Source organism: Felis catus, chromosome A2, assembly GCF_018350175.1.
Source record: "Felis catus isolate Fca126 chromosome A2, F.catus_Fca126_mat1.0, whole genome shotgun sequence".
Classification (NCBI taxonomy): domain Eukaryota; kingdom Metazoa; phylum Chordata; class Mammalia; order Carnivora; family Felidae; genus Felis; species Felis catus.
Window position 1 is genome coordinate 60,255,719 of NC_058369.1, and position 17,880 is coordinate 60,273,598.

General features: G+C 46.2%; 2 protein-coding genes across 2 annotated transcripts in view; one reads left to right on the forward strand and one right to left on the reverse strand.

Moving 5' to 3' along the window:
• LOC101081454 (solute carrier family 41 member 3) overlaps window positions 1–17,880 on the forward strand; it is an 837,990-nt gene that overhangs the window by 192,057 nt on the left and 628,053 nt on the right. The window lies entirely within an intron of this gene.
• Window positions 13,062–17,880, reverse strand: part of LOC123383807 (solute carrier family 41 member 3-like) — a 134,645-nt gene continuing 129,826 nt past the window's right edge. The window contains exons 8-9 of the mRNA XM_045052068.1: window positions 16,583–16,687; window positions 13,062–13,662 (exon numbers count right to left, since the gene is read on the reverse strand). Coding sequence (XP_044908003.1) covers window positions 13,580–13,662; window positions 16,583–16,687 — 188 coding nt within the window. The 3' untranslated portion in view covers window positions 13,062–13,579. The remainder of the gene's footprint in view (window positions 13,663–16,582; window positions 16,688–17,880) is intronic.

The window sequence follows — 17,880 nt, forward strand, 5'->3', positions numbered from 1 at the left end:
TGCACCTGCCAGGAAGTGCCATTCTTTACTCACCTGGTGAGGCTGCTGGGAACTTTAAGCAAGCTATCCATCCAACATTTCCATGGGGCTTTATTGGCTCCACGTTTCATAAAGTCAACCTCAGTTCCTTAAAGCTGTAGGGTCATTTCCGAGTATATGCAAGTCTCTCAAACAGGATCTTCCAGTGAAGCCTTAGTAAACTAACAGTATTTCCAATGGTGTCCTGTTACAAGAAGATTCTTAATGCACTTCAATTAACTTTCTTGGCCATTAGCCAAGAAAGAAAGAATACTGCGAGTATTTGAATTTCAGACGGTTTAGGTAAAGAGAGACGTTCAACACTTCAGTTTATAAGTGAATATTTGATGACATCTCTGTATATCATAGATATCTGAAGAGAACTTTTCCATAATCTGGAAGAGCAAACATCAGAGAACCAGCAATATTTCCAACGAGAGACACTAAATGATAATCTTCCTCAATTCATTTAGTCCCATGTTCCTAATTCTTGCTCTGTTTGCAGCTTTTTTAGTTCTCAAAATTCTTACCCCTTTTAGTTTTAATTGGTAAGATTTCAAACGCCTGTGTTTGTCCTAGAAGTCCTTGTCTTGTGAGTCTCCTTGAAGAAGAAATATGTCTTGTGAGAGAATAAGAACAATTATAAATCATAAAATCTCAGAAATGGACAATGTTAACGAACTGAGAGTTATTCATTATGATGCAATTGGCAAGGGAATTCGTTTATTTCTGTGGCACATAACACCTTCATAATCAGATTATCGAGGAAGGACCTTACAGCAGCAAAAATTAAACTTTAGGAATTCCATGTATCTTTGAGCAGTGACAGCAATTACCCAAGCAATAGAACCCAATGTTTACCATTAGTTGGCAATGCTTCTCCAACTAACTTAGCATACTACACATAAAGGCTTAATTGCTCAGACTTCATTTACAATGGAAATCGTGGGGAAGTATGCTCAAACCTTAGAAACTGAGAGAGCGCATTCCAAATAAGATTACAGAGCATTACAAATCTTAAAATTTATTTAACCAAGATAGCATTTAGGGATTCCCGTGGCAAATATTTAGAATCATGTACTTGTTAGCAAAACCTAGCTCCTTTATCATTGAGAAATTTTAACTTGAAGTATTCAAAGGCTTGATAATCAAGAAAACTAAAGCTCTGGTTTTCTGGGAGACAAAAGAGGAAAGAAGAAAAAACCACCCTGTTTCCATTTTCTTATCAAGAGCAGATCAACAATCCAAGAAAACTTTGTCTTTCCAAAAGAGAGAAAAACAGAATTTTAATCTTCTCCCAGTGTAGTTTTAAAATCTATCCGTGGCAAAATTAGTCCTTTCTTGCCACACATAACATTTCTTTCCAAAGTTTTGCCTTCATGAGCCTTCTACAACTTTACTTTGCCTTCAGATTTTTGTCCCAAGCCATTTCTCTCCAAATAATCTGATGTAGCCCAAATTTACTTTCTTGTATCCTCAACGAAAAGCATATATCCATTCCTTATATCTTTCTTACACACCTCGTACTTTCCTACACAGAAATGCGTGCCTCGTTTCCCACAGTCATAAGTACACTTAGAAGGTAAACTGCTAGAAAGCTTAGTCTCCAGTGAAAACCCTTAACCCGTTGAGAATTGCTTACAGCAGAATTCTTTAGAAGGCAAATTCATAAATCAAGCACATAGCATGCTTTCCAATTGAACGACATGGCCTTAGTTCCTCTGCAATAAGAAGTTAAAAGCACAAACTTATGTTCAGTAAACAAAGCTTTGCACTGCATTCCCTTTGGAAAAGACCTAGATGTCCCATGAATTTCATCTCATTTGCCGTGCATTCTTTAAAGTAAAACGTTAAATTTTCAAGTTGTCACAGACTTTGAGAGCTAGCTTAGCAAGTACCCATGAAAACTTTGAGAGAGTCGAAATTCATCATTTCAAGTCATCGTTTTGCTAGCAAATTGCAATCGAGATACAGTGAGATTATTGACCTGTAGTAAATATTGGAGAAATAAAAGTTTCTATATGAATTCCTGGTAACTTGAAAGCTTAATTCAACAAGGAAACTCAAATTAGTTTAAACACCGAAATATTTCACCTACACCCACTTAAAAGACAATCCCTGTGTTCTCCATTCTCATATTTTACCTGGGAGGACAGTGGGGCAAACGGAAGTGGGTGGTCCAAGGAGGGGGGTGCTTTTTTGTTCTTTAACATTTAGGGTGGGAAGAGGAGCCCATGGTGCCTGAGGCACTGAGGATGGGCTAAGAACCAGTTATGTGTGCCATAGCAAAGTTGTTGCAGAAACTGGAGGAGGGTGAGCGGAAGATAGAAGAGGTGAGATGCCAGGAGAAGGCAGAGAAGGAAAATTTCCCCGTTCTAACCTTGCCAGCTGGGACAGAAGGGTAAACGCTATGTATTTTCTTCCATCAGAGTGGAATTAAGCAGTCCATGTTAGGCTGGACTAATATTCTTGGGAATATTTCTTAAGAGTCCCTGACCTGAAGTAGACTAAGCTGGCTCCAATAACAGACCTTAACCCAGAAAAGGAATGAGGGAGAAGCCCTCACATCTAGTAGGCAGAGGAAAAGAAAGTGTCAGCGTCCCCTTTTCAGAATGGCCTGTGTTCCTTCAGCGACCGAGTTCTATCAGGAGGCCTTTTTACAGATTTATCACCCAGTATATCGGGGTGGGGGGAGCTTACTGGCCTGGTTACTGACCAATCACACCCTGCTAGAGGCTAGAGGCCTTGGTATCCAGGTTACTGTGAAGTGTAACCTCCGTCCATTTCTCCTGTTTAGTAAGGTCATGCAGTGTTAGAGAATCAGTGCTTTCTACGTTTTGCAATCCAAATTGTTTCCAGGGGGATAAAAAGTCATTCCAAAGGTCATGTCTTAATCTCAAGGTCTTGAAGCCCCGCTTTGCCCTCACAGCGTAAAGCCTCCTTTGGATTTCTGTCTCCCTCTGCTCCTACCCCGCTCAGTATATTAGTAAATTACAAGAAAATGACAATCTTATCAACAGCCTAATCTCCAGAAACCTATCGACTCAGTTTCCTGAAACCCAAACCTCACCCTCCTGTCCATAGTGACGTGGGGAAAAAAGGCAAGAGGTAATGGCAGATAAAATAGAAGTTCCTGCAGCGCTTTGGTGGCTCAGTTTTTTAAGCATCCAACTTTGGCTAAAGTCATTATCTCCCAGTTTCTGAATTCCGGCCCCATTTCGGGCCTTGTGCTGAAAGCTCAGGTTCTGGAACATGTTTCAGATTTTCTGTCTCCCTCTCAGCCCCTTCCCACTCCTTTCCTTTTCTCTCTATCTCAAAATAAACATCCAAAGAAATTAAATTTGAATTTCCTTGTAACCTGCAGCTCATGGACAAATATTTGAGACTGTTAGAATCCAATGTTTCTCCAGGAACTCCTTACTGTCTTAATGTTAATGCTTTGCTAGAGGGAAAAGCCACCATAACTTGACAATAGCTAGGCCTCTGGTGTTCTGTGAGTTTGCAGCATGTGAAAGTCTCCTTGGAATCTTGCCAGTGGACTTTACCTTCCCCAAGCCTATAGTATATAACCGTCACTCTTCACAACCCCAGTGCGGGCAGCTCTTCTTGCCCACAGGAAGATTCACCTTTTGGCACCAAAGAAGTCTTCAAGAATTCTGTCTTGGCCGTCAGCTCTGAACCCCACAAACCCCACCATCACGCCCCAGCACTTTATCACGCAAAACGTGAGAGCCCTGTCTGCAAGCTCTCTACATTCTTACCTCAGAGAAGTCGAGTTTTTGGGCCCTCACCTTTTGTCCAAAACTTTCCTTCAATGGATAGAGGCAGTGGTAGGTGATGGTGGTGTTGTCTCTCCGCTAACACTTAAGTGTGTAGAATGGGGCTCTGGTCTTATACACTTTGATCTTTTTCTTGGCTGACCAGCTCAGGTGTTGCAATATGCATAGGAAAACTTCAGCTGCTAGGATTGCAGGCAGTTCAGGAAGCAGGGGGAAAGTCTCAGCAGGGTGAACCTTGTCATGCCAACCATAGCCTGCCAACCACCATCTTCTCAATAAGAAGATGGCAATATTTTCTCCGTGCTATCAGAAACAGATTTGTCCAGGTTGGCACAGGAAGGGAGTGGGAGCTTGCTGTCAATTGCCCCTGACTCCTTACTGCTGATGTATTTACTTTGCCTTAGAAGTAAAGCAGGCTGCTTTGTACACAGGCTAACCTCTTGTGCTAGGCCCTTTCCAGCACCCTAGGGCACCTGCTTCCTGTTGGCAATGTACATTTGGCAGGGAAGCCCATGAGGCACCCATTGTCCAAGCGATATTACATTCAGGAAACTTGTAAAAGACTTGACAAAATCATAGGAGAGGTTTCCGGACTCCTGCCCTCAAAGATATAGAGTGACGATTGGTTAAAAAACATAAAAATTATTAAATTAAAAAAACCAGAAGAAACGTACTTAAAGGAAAAGTATTCACCTCAGGTGAAAATGGAATGAAGCTGGGACTGCTGACATGAGCTCCGTTTCCTAGGCAAGCTTTGTGTCCTGACAGTGAGAAGTGAACACCTGTGGGGTTGCAATGAAAGAAAGCACCAGCCATCAGATCACTGCATTTTGACCTTGAGAACGCAGGAAGGCTTGGGGCTATTGCCTTATCTTTTCAGTGGGTGGAGGCACTCGTGATCTCTGAATGTTGGCTTCTCTGTACTGGCTGGCAGGCATGTCTGTGGATTTCGTTGTGGTCCCAGAGTCCTTGAATGGACCCTATGCCCTGACCATCTGGGGAAGAACAATACTCATGCTCCAGATTTGATCTCAAAATGAAGGAACTTCATGGGCTAGTGAGAACAAGGTAACTATCCCACCTCAGGTCAACAGAATCCCGACAAGCACTCAGGTCTCCATGAAGGAGGGCAATGCGCCTTTAAGAATGGCCACGTGTTAGCTGTTTGTGAATGCTGGGCACTGTACGAGTAACAGTTACATGGTTCCTGACTCTGACCTCTGGTCTCCATCTCCCCTTGCATCTGCCCTCCCCTACTACCTTGTGATTTCCCTCATTTCTAAGAGTTTGAAACCTCACGTCGGACCACACCGAAACTGCCATGTCCTCAACGCTGTGCAACACCAGTGGGGTGGAACCAGTTTTCCACCAACATCTCATTTTACTAATTTAAAAGCGGTTTGGCAATCCATGCAAGGCTTACACGGAAAGGGCCATAAGCTCAACTCTATGAAACACTGTGAGGAAATGACAGGAGTTTCACAAAGTTAGAAGTCTCTGAAAGCCTGAGCGGGGATTATGCATTAAGTGCCATCTGTCTAACACTGTGGGGAAACCATCTTTCTGCTAAGAGCTCGCTTCACTGTTAGAAGTGTTTGAAAAAACGCAGGTGAGACTTACAAGGAGAGTGCCATATACTCAAAAGCGTGAAACGGCCCTGTGTAGAAATATCTTCCCAATAACATCGTGGTACACTCAGTGAGAAGGGTTGAAACCCCATATATAGTTATAACGAAAAGCCGTTCCCTCCACTTTGTGAGGTGTCATGGTAGAGAAACCATCTTTCAGCCTGCATATGGTTCCACTACAATGGAAATGGAAAACCCATGCGGGGCATATGCTGAAAGGGCCATCTTCTCTGTCCAACAGTGTGGTGGAAACACCTTTGAAAAGACATCCGTTTTCACTAGGGGAGAAGTGACGACCTTTGCAGGGCATATACGGAACGTGACACTTATCCCCTTCGGCGTAACACTATGGGGAAACCATCTTTGCAGTGACATCTCCCTTCATTGAGACGGAAAGCTTTGAATACCTAGGCGGACACTATGTGGAAATTTTTATCCACTCAACTCTGCCAATCAACGCTTTAGGGAAACTATCTTGGAACTAAGGTCTCGTTCACAAAGTTAGATTGAAACACAATGCAGGGCCTAGGCCAAAAGTGCCCTACACTCAACTCTGTGAAACTCTGTGACGAAGCAGTCTTCAAGTCTTATCTCGTTTCACTATGTTAGAAGTGTTTGGAAAACTGGGGCCTGTGCCCAAAGTGCAATATATTCAACTCTGTCACACTGCACTCTGCAGAAACCATTTTTCAAATGGTTTCTTATATCACTAAGTTAGAAGTGTCTTCAAACCAATGCAGGAACGATGTGAAAAGTGACGTACACTCGGCTCTGGGAGAGAATGCTGTGGAGAAACCATCGTTCAACTAACATCTTGTGTCACTGAAATAGCAGAGTTTGACAACCGATGCGGGGATTAGGAGGAAGATAAGTGCCGTATACTCAACCTTGTGGAACATAATTATTGGGAAACCATCTTCCGCCTAACATCTGGTTTCACAAATTTGGACTTGTTTTAAAGCCAAGTGGGTCCTACAGGGTAAGTGCCATACACTCGGGTCAGTGATACACTGAAGGGAAATAATCTTTCAGCAAACTGCTTATTTCACTAAAATAGGAGTGTTGGAAACGCATGCAGGGCCCACACAGAAAGTGACATATACTCAACTTGGGAAACATGATTGGGGAGAGAATCTTTCAACTAACATCTCGTTTCATGAAGTTACAATTCTTTGGAAATGGATGCGGGGCTTAAGCCTAAAGGGCCCTTATACTTCCCTCTGTCAAAGAGCACTTTGGGGAATCCACCTTTCAAGGAACGTCCCATTTCACTGTTAGAAGTGTTTGAAAGTCTTTTTGAGGCTTAGGCAGACAGGAACAGCTGGTTTTGGTGATTTTTTTCCTGTTCTCCCATCAGGAAATAGAGGTATCATTCATTTTGAGGTAAGAGCTTTCTGCAACAAGCTGGTGATCAAGTGTTTGGAGCCTCGACCTGATGTAGCACTTCTTGAAAGGGCTCTATCTGTTCTAACTAGGTTCTGAAGTATGGTGAGCATATGGGAATCAGGTTTGACTCATGTGTATCCTTCACTGCACCTAACAGACCTGGCCAAGCACCAAGCACTCAGGGACAAGAAGGCCATCCTTCATTTGATTTGAAGTTACTGTTTGCTCTCACATAGCAAAGGACCAAGAGTGGGAATTTAGCACGTGTTTGGGCTCTGCTTGTATGAAGTGAGTGGAAGTCCAATTGTCCCTGAATGTGACCAAGACCTAGAAAATAGCAAATCGGCAGAAATGGCTACAAAAAAAGGCCCTGATCTAAATTACAGAGGGAATGGGGTAATGCTGTGTATGTTTACCTACCTTCTTTTCTCTTTGCTGCATGTATAAGGCCAGTCCCTCCCCGGTCCATGAGTTCAAGCCCCTCATTGGGCTCTGTGCTGACAGCTTGGAGCCTACTTCAGATTCTGTGTCTCCCTCTCTATGACGCTCTTCCGTTCATGCTCTGTCTCTCTCTGTCTCAAAAATAACGTTAAAAAATTTAAAAAAAAAAAAAAAGAAGAATCTGAATGGCACAGTCATTCAGAAGCTGGCTTGCTCAGGACTCACAAAAACATTTGTGGGCATTTGCTACAGGAGTGCTCCAAAGGATGCTCGTTGGAGCCCTGTTAACAAAAGATCTACCTTCCTTAAGAAACAGAGGGGATCTTTGGCTTCTGGTGCACTTCTGCCCATTGTATACAAGAGGGGCAACAGAGATTGAGTCATGAAAGGTGCTTCCATGTGATGATCAAAAGGTGGGAACGAAGCATTGGTGCAGTGTATATTCAAAAGGCTTTGTGTGTGCTGATCAGGTCGTGGAGCATGCTGATCATGCAAAGACTGTTTTTCTGAATGGTAGTAGCTCCATCCATTATGGTGGGGGAATCCGTGTGGCTACTGTAGTCGGCCCAGCACCAAGGGCTCAGGGACAGGGGGCTAGCTGTCTTCTGGGATATCAGACCCTGGAAGCACTGCAATGGTTCAGGAAAGCCGTGAAAACTCACCTTCACTCCAGGTCCCTTGGTTGTTGTAGGGGACAGATATAGGATCTCCGTGTGTGAACTGAGATTATGTTGGGAAAGCAGAAATGGGAGAGGAATGGCAACAAGTTGAGTCAAATCTGTGTATTCAAACTGGATGGGGGACACCGAGGAAGAAGACCACCAACTTTGCTTCCCCATGTTCCACACAGGAGGCGGGATCCACCCCACCCTCTGGCTTAGCCTACCTGCAAGCATTCTCCCTGTGTGCATGCACAAACCCTGGGTTTGAGGAGAGCCACATCATTCTGAAACCAAATTCAGAAGCGACCAAAGCACCACCTTTATCACCATCAAAAAGGCAACACCAAGCACCCAAGCTGAAAGAAGAGGCTACTACTCTGACATCCTATCTCGGAATAATTTCCATGCAAACAGTCTCTCATCAAAATGGTCAGGGCATGGCAATGGAGACACACATTGCCAGAGTTCTTCATCACACAGGATTTGTAGAAAGTTGAGAGTGAAGTACCCCGTGCAGTCTTCTATCACCCAGGTTGTGTCCAGAATAAGGTCTATGAGCTTAGGCCATGGGAGAACTCTGGAGGATGTAATCCTCCAGAGCCGTGTCAGAAAGAAGCCTGCCTTCTTAAGGAGTTAGGGATTTCTGGCTTGGTCTGTCCCTGCCACTCTTGCCGTCAGTTGATGGAGGCAGCAGTCTTTGAGCTGTCTCTGTAAGATTCTGAAGGCTCTTGCTCATGAAACTGCAACAAGGACGTGGTTCCCTCATTCCTGGCAAGGACTCATCCAATGCTGACCCTCGGCCCATTCATACTGCCCATGAGCAATATGTCTGCTTCTCAGAATGAAAGCAACTCAATCATCCAGGTCAGTGAGGCACGCTGGCTCTCTTTCACCCTCCATAGCACAGCAGGCCAAGCACCAAGCACCCAGGGACCCAAGGCCTTCTTTCCTTTGGTAAAGCCAAGGCTGATAGCCATAACTGAGCACAGAAGCAGAGTGGGAGTTTGCAGCCTACCCAGGGCTGTGAGCTGAGTGATTGATGGCTTCATGGCTCCTATGGGAAAAAAAACTGCATTGTCAGAAATACAGCAAGGGATGGAAATGGGTGCCAGATGGGACAAAGCTCGATAATTCCAGTGGTATAGGGGATCTACTTGGAAAGAAATGCCTTACTTCATTTGTCTTCAGCCCAGGAGGCCAGCTCCCTGCTTAAATGTCTGGCCCACCCTACACACCAAACATCTGCTGCTGAGTCCTTTCAAATTCTCTGGGCCTCTGAATGGCTGCTTACTTCTGAGACACAGTGAAGTAACAAAGAAGGAGCCCTGTGGCAAAACCTCTCCCCAGTCACAAGGACTGGATCAGGCTCCCAGATAAGAAAGGCAGAAGGCAGAGGATAGGACTCTTGAGATGCTGATTCTGAATGGATTGCGGTAAGAACTTTATTTCTACAAGAGAGCAAAGACGTGTCACTTTGGATAAGAAGAGAAACACCTCTCCAGTGCTTGAAAGGGGATTTCTATGGAGAAGGGGGTGCTGGCACCAGTTCCTGGCAAAATGGCTGACTGTGGAAAGTAGAACAGAGGGCTTAGGCAATAGTGTCCTAGAGCCTCCGTCTGGCAGCCCTCTCACCAAAAGTCTTGACTTCCTCCTTCAGAAACACCTGTAGAGCCTTGGGACTTGGTCTGCTTTTCTTGCTTTTCCCAACAGAATGGAGTAAGCAGTGACAGTGCAGTAGCAAGGAGATGACCCCACCTCTGGTTCCATAGTGTGGAGAGGGACATTGGTGCCATCTGAAGGTAAAGGGCTCTTTCTGGGTGAGCAAATTCTGAAGCTTACTGCTCCTTCATGAACTGTCTGCTTTTCAGAGGGAAGGCAACTCAATCAAGCAGTACATGGAGGCAAGCTGGCTCTCCTCCCCCCACCTCTTGCCAACATCACCCATGTACCAAGCTCAGGAAAAAGAGGGCTATTCTCCTTTGGGATATCTGATCCTCATGGCTGTTACTGAGCACGGGAACCAGTGGGAAACCGATGCCCTTCCATGTGTGCCTACTGAGTGCCAGCTCAGTGGATCCTAAGTGAGAGTGAAGAAGCCAGTCAGAAACACAGGAAGAGAGACGGAATGACAGCAGCCATAACAAAAGTGTGCTCAAAATTTCCATCCAATGGGAATGTGATCAGTGTGGAATGGAGATGCTTATCTTCATTTCCCTTAGGCCCAGCAAAAAGGCCAGCTTTTCACTACTACATCAGGTCCAGCCTCCACACACCTCTTGGCTGGACCCTTCCCGATGCCATAGATCTCTGGGTGTCCATGTAGTCCTGAAACCAAAATGCCAGAGCTACTCTGCCTCCACACATCCCACAGTCACAAAGGCTGCTCCCCATTGGACATCTGCAACTCAGAGATGGTACTCTGAAGGACTGATTATGTATGGACCCTGGGATGAAAGTTGATGTATAAAAAAGCAATGTCAAGAAACTGGATAAACCGAGGGCCACAGTTCTTCATAAAGGATGAGAATTGGATCATGTTTAGAAGAACATGACTAGCACAATATATTCACAAGCTGGCTGGCTCAGGAATCACAAGAACAATTTGGGGTCTTTGACTATAGGAGTGCTCCAAAGGATGCCCACTGGAACACTGTGAAGAAGAAGCCCACTTTCTACCTCAAATAGTAGAGGGGAACATTAACTTCTGGTGTGCTTCTGCCCATCGTGTCGAGAATGACAGCAGTGGCTCTGAGATATGAAGAATGTGCTTCCATGTGACGATGAAGGTGTGGGAATGAGGCCTTAGTGCACTATTTACTCAAAAGGCATTTTGTGCAGTGATCATGTGTTAGAGTGTGCTGCACATTCACAGATTGTTCTGAAAGAGGGTAGTTCCATCCATTAGGATGGGGCGTCCATGTGTCTATCCTTTCCCATGATAATGTAGCCTGCCCAGTACCAAGAGCTCAAGTTCAGCGTTGCTATCTGTCCTCTGGGATATCAGACTATGTGATCCAAACATCTGCTGTTGAGTCCCTTCAAATGCCGCGGGCCTCTGAATGGCTGCTTACTTCTGAAACCCAGTGAATTAATGAAGAAGGAACCCCATGGTACAACCTCTAACCCAGTCACAAGGACTGAACCAGACTTCCAGGTGGAAGGCAGAGGATAAGACTCTTTGAGACGCTGATTGTGACAGATCATTGGAAGAAAATTGTTTCAACAAGAGAACAAAGGTGTGTCAAAGTGGAAAAGGAGGGCCGGAGTTCTGCAGACCTTGGGCTGGGAAATCTATGGAGGATCGAGTGCCCAAAACAAGCTACAGGCAATCTAGCCCGTAGAAGAAGAAACACCAGAGCACTTAGGAAAAGGCGCCCGCTAGAGTTTCCATCTGGGAGCCCTGTCAGCAAAAAGCCTGCCTTCTTCCCTTCAGGACCTTGAGAGCCCTGGGACTTGGTTTGCTTTTCTTGCTTTTCCCATCATGAAATGGGGTAGGAAGTGACAGTGCCCTAGCTGGGAACTTCCCCAGCTATGGCTATAAGGTGTGCAAAGGGGCATTGGTGCCCCCTTCATGTATAGGGCTTTTCTGTGCTGACCAGGTTCTGGCGTTTACTGCTCCATTGTGAATTGTCTGCTATTCAGAAGGAAAACACCTTAGGCAGAACAATGAGGTGAGCTGGCTCCTCTCTCCACCCCCCACCCCTCAATTCCAACAGCCAAGCATCAAGATCAGGAATTGGAGGCCTAATCTCCTTTGGAATATTTGATGTCCTTGGCTGTTATTTATCAGACCAAGTTTGAACCCCACACCCATCACTGGATGCCTGAGTGAGTGCCAGCTCCATGGCTCCTAAGGGTGAATGAAGAGACAGAAACACGGGAATGGCTTCAGCCAGGACAAAAGGTGTTCAATAATTCCATCCTAAGGGAATGTAATCCATATGGATGGGAGATGTTTATCTTCATTTCCACTAAGCCCAGCAAGGAAGCCAGCTCCCAGCTAATACATCTGGCCCAGCCTCCCCCAAAACAGCTCTCAGTTGGTTTGGGGGGAGGTTGATGTCCTAGGGTTCTGCATATCCATGCAGTTCTGAAACCAAAAAGTCTAGGCTCCTTTGTCTCCACCTTCCCCAGACTCATAAAGGCTTTCCCTTTGGGCATCAGCAAGCTAGAAATAGTACTCTCAAAGACTAAATTTTACCCACAAGATGAAATGTAATGGATGATACAGCAATGTCATGAAACTGGATAAAATCAGGGCCAGAGTTCTCCCTGTTTAGAAGAACATGAATAGCACAATGTATTCACAAGCTGGTTTGCTCAGGATTCACAGGGACTATTGTGGCCTTTCGCTACAGGGGTGCTCCAAAGGATGCTTATTGGAGCCCTCTGAGGAAGAGGTCCACATTCTTCCTTAGGAAAGAGACAGGAACTTTGTCTTATGGTGTGCTTCTGCATGTCCTATCCATTGAGAGGGGCAGCAGAGATTCTGAGATATGAAGAGGTTGTTTCCATGTGACGATCAAGAGGTGAGAATGAGGGTTTGGTGCAGTGTATATTCAAAAGACTTTTTGTGTGCTGATCCAGTCAGGGATCTCTTTGTTCTTCCGAATGAGGGTAGCTCCATCCATTAGGGGCAGGGTACATCAGACTACCCATTCCGATACAGTTGTGCCTGCCCAGCACCAAGGGCTCAGGGACAGGGGGGGTTGGTGTCCTCTGGGGTATCAGACCCTGTGAGCCCCACATTGTCTCAGGACAGCTTGGAAACTCACCTCCACTCCAGACCCCTTGGTTGGTGTAGGGGACAGACACAAGGTCTCTGTGTGTGAACTGAGACCAAGTTAGGAAAGCAGCAATAGGAGAGGAATCACAATAAGGGGAGTCAAAGGTGTTCATTCAAATTGGCATGGGGGAAACCAAGGAAAAAGACCACGACCTTGTTTTTCCCTTGTCCACACAGAAGGGATCTACCCCCACTCCGCCTTAGCCTACCCACAAGGCATTCTCCCTTGGCACCTGCACATGCCCTGGGTTTGGAGAGGGCCACATCATTATGGAACCATATTGAGAATAGCCTAATGCAACACTTCTATCACCAACACTAAAACACCACCATGCTGAAAGAAGAGGATATTACTCTGAGATACTGTTTCAGAATATTTTCCATGCAAACTGTCTTTCATCAAAAGGGCTCAGGGGTGGCAATGGAGTCACACGCTGCCAGAGTTCATCATCACACATGATTTGGAGACACTAGAGAATGTATTCAACAGTCTCCTATCAACCAGGTTGTATTCAGAATAAGAAAGGCCTGTGGGCATAGGCTAAGGGAGAACTCTGGAGGATTACACCTGGGAGCCCTGTCAGCAGGAAGCCTGCCTTCTTTCTTTAGGAGCCAGGGATTTCTGGTTTATCCATGCCATGTTTCCCACCAGTTGAGGGAGGCAGCAGTGTTTGAACTGTAGCTATGGGGTTCTGAGGGCTCTTGCTCAGGAATCTGCAACAAGGACTTGGTTCCGTCATTCCTGGCAAAGGCTATTCTAATGCTGAGTCATGCAGGTCAGTGAGGCAAGCTGGATCCCCTTCACCCTCCTTAGCAGAGCAGGCCAAGCACCAAGCACCCAGGAACTCAAGTCCTTCTTTCCTTTGGTAGAGCAGAGCCTCATAGTTCTCCCTGAGTACAGGAGCAGAGCAGGAGATTGCAGCCCACCCATTTCTGCCAGGTCAGTGATGGCTCCATGGCACCTAGAAGAAAAGAATACATTCTCAACAACACAGCAAGGGGAAGCAAATTTGCTCCAGGTGAGCCAAACTCAGCATTTTAAGTGGGAATGGGGATCCATTTGGAAAGTTTTTCTCTTCATTTTCCCTCAGCCAGAAGGAGGCCAATTCCCTGCCTAAGTCTCTGTCCAGCATACACACCAAACATCCGTTGCTGAGTCCCTTCAAATGCCCTGGTCCTCAGAATGGACACATACTTCTGAAACCCAGTGATTTAATGAAGAAGGGGCCCTGTGGAAAAAACTTTCCCAGGAGAGGAATGGCCCAGGACTGGCCCAGGACTGGCCTAGACTCCCAGGTGGAAGAAGATAGGACTCGAGACATTGATTCTGAACACACTGTGGGAAAAACCTTGTTTCTACAAGACAGCAACAATGAGTCAAGGTGCATGAGAAGGGCCAGAGCTCTTCTGACCTTGGAAGGGGAATTCTATGAATACAGTGCCCTGCACCAGCTCCTGGCAACCTGGCTATAAGAAACACCAGAGAGCTTGTGCAAAAGCGCCATCTAGTGTCTCCATCTGGGAGCTGTGACAGCACCAGGCCCACCTTCCTTCAGAAGGACCTAGGGCACCCTGGGCCTTTGTTGGCTTTTGTTGCTTTTTGCAACATTGAGTGGAGTCAGCAGTGACAGTGCTATAGCTTGGAGGTTTCGCCAGCTGTGGCTCCAAAATGTGGAGAGGGGCATTTGTACCTTCTTACTGTAAAAGGCTCTTGCTGTGTGGCCAGCTTCTGGAGACTCCAGCTCCTGTGTGAACTGTCTGCTTTTCAGAAGGAAGACATATCAATCAGGCAGAGCAGAGAGGCGAGCTGACTCTGTTCCCCCCAACCTTGCTACAAACAGCCAAGCATCAAGGTCAGGGTATGGAGCCCCATTCTCCTTTGGGATATTTATCAGATGCTGATGGCTATAACTGAGCATGGAACTGAGTGGGAACCCCACACCAATTCAAGGGTGCCTGCTGAATGAGTGCCAGTTCCAAGACTCTTAAAGTTGAATGGTCAGAAATATAGAAATGGAGAGGATATGGCTACAGCAAGGATCAAAGGGCATTCAATATTTCCATCCAGTGGGAATGCGATCAGTGTGGAATGGAGATGTTTATCTTCATTTCCTCTAGAACGAGCAAAGGGGACAGCTCCCCACTAATACATTTGGCCCAGCCTCCCGACACACAGCTCTTGGCTGGACCCCTTCTGATGCCCTAGGTCCTTGGATGTCCATGTAGACCTGAAACCAAAAGGCCATGGCCACTTTAGCTCCAGCTGTCCCACAGTCACAAGGGCTGGTCCCCATAAGACATTTCCAAGCTGGATATAGTACACTGAGAGACTGAATTTGTATGGACCCAAAGATGATCCTTGCCAGATGATAAAGCTATGTCATGACTCTGGAAATGAGGGCCAGAGTTCTTCATGTTTAAGAAAGCTAACACAATGCATTCGCAAGCTGCCTTGCTCGGGAATCACAAGCAAATTTGTGGGTTTTGGCTCATGGAGTTCTGCAAGGGATACACGTTGGAGTCCTGTGAGCAGGAGGCCCACATTCTCCCTTAAGAAATGGAAACCTCGGCTTCTAGTGCGTTTCTGCCCATCATATCCATTGAGAAGGTCAGCAGTGGATCTGAGATATGAAGAATGTGCTTCCATGCAATGATCAAGGCTTGGGAATGAGGTCTTGGTGCAATATTTATTCAAAAGGCTTTTTGTGCACTGATAAGGTCGTGGAACATGCTGCACTTGCCAGACTGTTCTTTTGATTGAAAGTAGCTCATTCTGTAAGCGATGGGAGTCCAGATAGCTACCCATTCCCACGACACTGTAATCAGCTCACCACCAAAGGCTCAGGGACAGGGGAAGTAGATGTCCTCTGGGAAATCAGACTCTGAGACCCATGCATCAAGTCAGGAAAGGCTTGGATGCTCACCTCCAAATCGGGGAATCTCGGTTGCTGTAGGGAACACAGAGTCTGCATGTGTGAACTGAGAACAAGTTAGAAAAGCAACGAGAGAAAATGACTCCAGGGTGAGTCAAAGCTGTGCATTCAAATGGGCATGGGAGAAACTGAGGAAAGAGATCCTGACCTTCTCTCCCCCTTGACGCCGACAGGAAGTGCTATCCACTCCCAATTTCAAGCTTAGCCTACTCAAAAGCATTCTCTCTGGGCACGTTCACAGACCTTGGATATGGGCAGGGCCATATTCTGAAACTGGATTGAGAAGGGCCCAATGCAAAATCCCTGTCACCATCACAGACACACCATTAAACCCCCAAGCTGAAATAAGAAGATATGACTCTGGAACACTCTACCAGAATAGTGTCCATGCCAAAAACCTTTCATCAAAAAAGTTCAGGAGGGGCAATGAAGACAAAAAAGTTCAGGAGGGGCAGACTTCTTCACCACACATGGGATTTGGAGAAAGTTGAAAATGAAGTACCCCTCGCAGTCTCCTATCAACCAGGTTGTATCCAGAATGAGAAAGGCCTGTGGGTTTAGGCCAAAGGCATCCTCTGAAGAACTACACCTGGGAGATCTGTCAGCAGGAAGCCTGCCTTCTCTCTTTAGGAGCCAGGGATTTCTGGCTTGGTCTATCCATGCCACATTTCCCATCAGTTGAGGGAGGCAGCAGTGTTTGAGCTGTAACTATGGGGTTCTGAGAGCTCTTGCTTAGGAATTTGCAACAAGGACTTAGTTCACTCATTTCTGGCAAGGGTTCTTCCAATACTCACACCCTCCTCGTTCATACTGCCCATGTGCAAACTGTGTGCTTCTTATGATAAAGGCACCTTAGTCATCAAAGTCAGTGAGGCAAGCTGGCTCTCCTTTACTCTCCATAACAGAGCAGTCCAAGCACCAATTACACCGGGACTCAAGGCCTTCTTACCTTTGGTGGAGCAGAGCCTGATAGCTCTCCCTGAGCACAGGAACAGAGTGGGAAGTTGCGGCCTAGACAGGAGTACGAGCTGAGTTAGTGTTGACTCCATGGCTCCTAAGGGACAAAAATAAAACATTTCTCAGACACACAGCAAGGGAGATGAAGTGGGTGCCAGGTGGGCCATAACAACATTTCCAGTGCGAATGGGGATTCACTTGGACAGAAGATATCTTGCTTCATTTGCCCTTGGCCCAAAAAGAAGCCAGCTCCCTGTCCAAATCTCTGGCCTAGCTTACTCACCAAACATCCTCTGCTGGGACGCCTTCAAATTCCCTCAGCCTCAGTATGGCCACACATTTCTGAAACCCAGTGAATTAATGAAGAAATAGACCTGTGGCAAAATCTCACCCTCAGTCCCAAGGACTCCACCACACTCCCAGATGGAAGACAGAAGATAGAACTTTTTAAGACACTTATTCTGAATGGATTGCAGGAAGAAACATGTTTCTACAAGAGATCCAAGATGTGTCTTGGCGAATAAGGTGGGTCAGAGCTCTTCAGAGTGTGGACGAGGAAGTCTATGGGGATGGGAATGCCCATGCCCTGTTCCTGGGAACCTGGCTGTAAGAAGAAGAACAAGAGGGTTAAAGCAAAAACACCCTCTAGAGTCTCCATCTGGGAGCCCTGTCAACACCAGGCCTGCCTTCTTCCTTCAGAAGGACCTAGATAGCCCTGGGACTTGGATGGCTTTTGACGCTTTTCACGCAATTGCATGGAGTGAGCTCTGAGAGTGCTGTAGCTGGGAGGTGTTCCCAGCTGTGGTTCCAAAGTGTGGAGAGAGGCATTGGTACCCTATTCCTGTAAAGGGCTCTTTCTGTGCAGACAAGCTTCTGGAACCTCCTGCTCTTGTGTGAACTGTCTGCTTTTCAGAAGGAAGGCACTTCAATCAGGCAGAGCAAGGAGGCGATCTGGCTCCACTCTCCCCAACCCTTGCTACAGACAACTACCAAGCTCATTGGTATGAGGAGTATTCTCCTTTGGGATATCCGATGCTGATGGCTATAACTGAGCATGGCATGGAGTGGGAACCAGATGCCCGTCCTTGGGTGTCTGCTGTCAGCTCCATGTCTCCTAAGTATGAATCAAGAGGCATTCAGAAACACAGGGAGGCTGAGGAGATGGCTGCAGCCCGGACCAAAGGGCATTCGATATTTCCATCCAATGGGAATGTGATCAATGTGGAATGGAGATGTTTATCTTCATTTCCCTGAGGCCTAGCAAGGGAGCCAGCTCCTGGCCTATACATC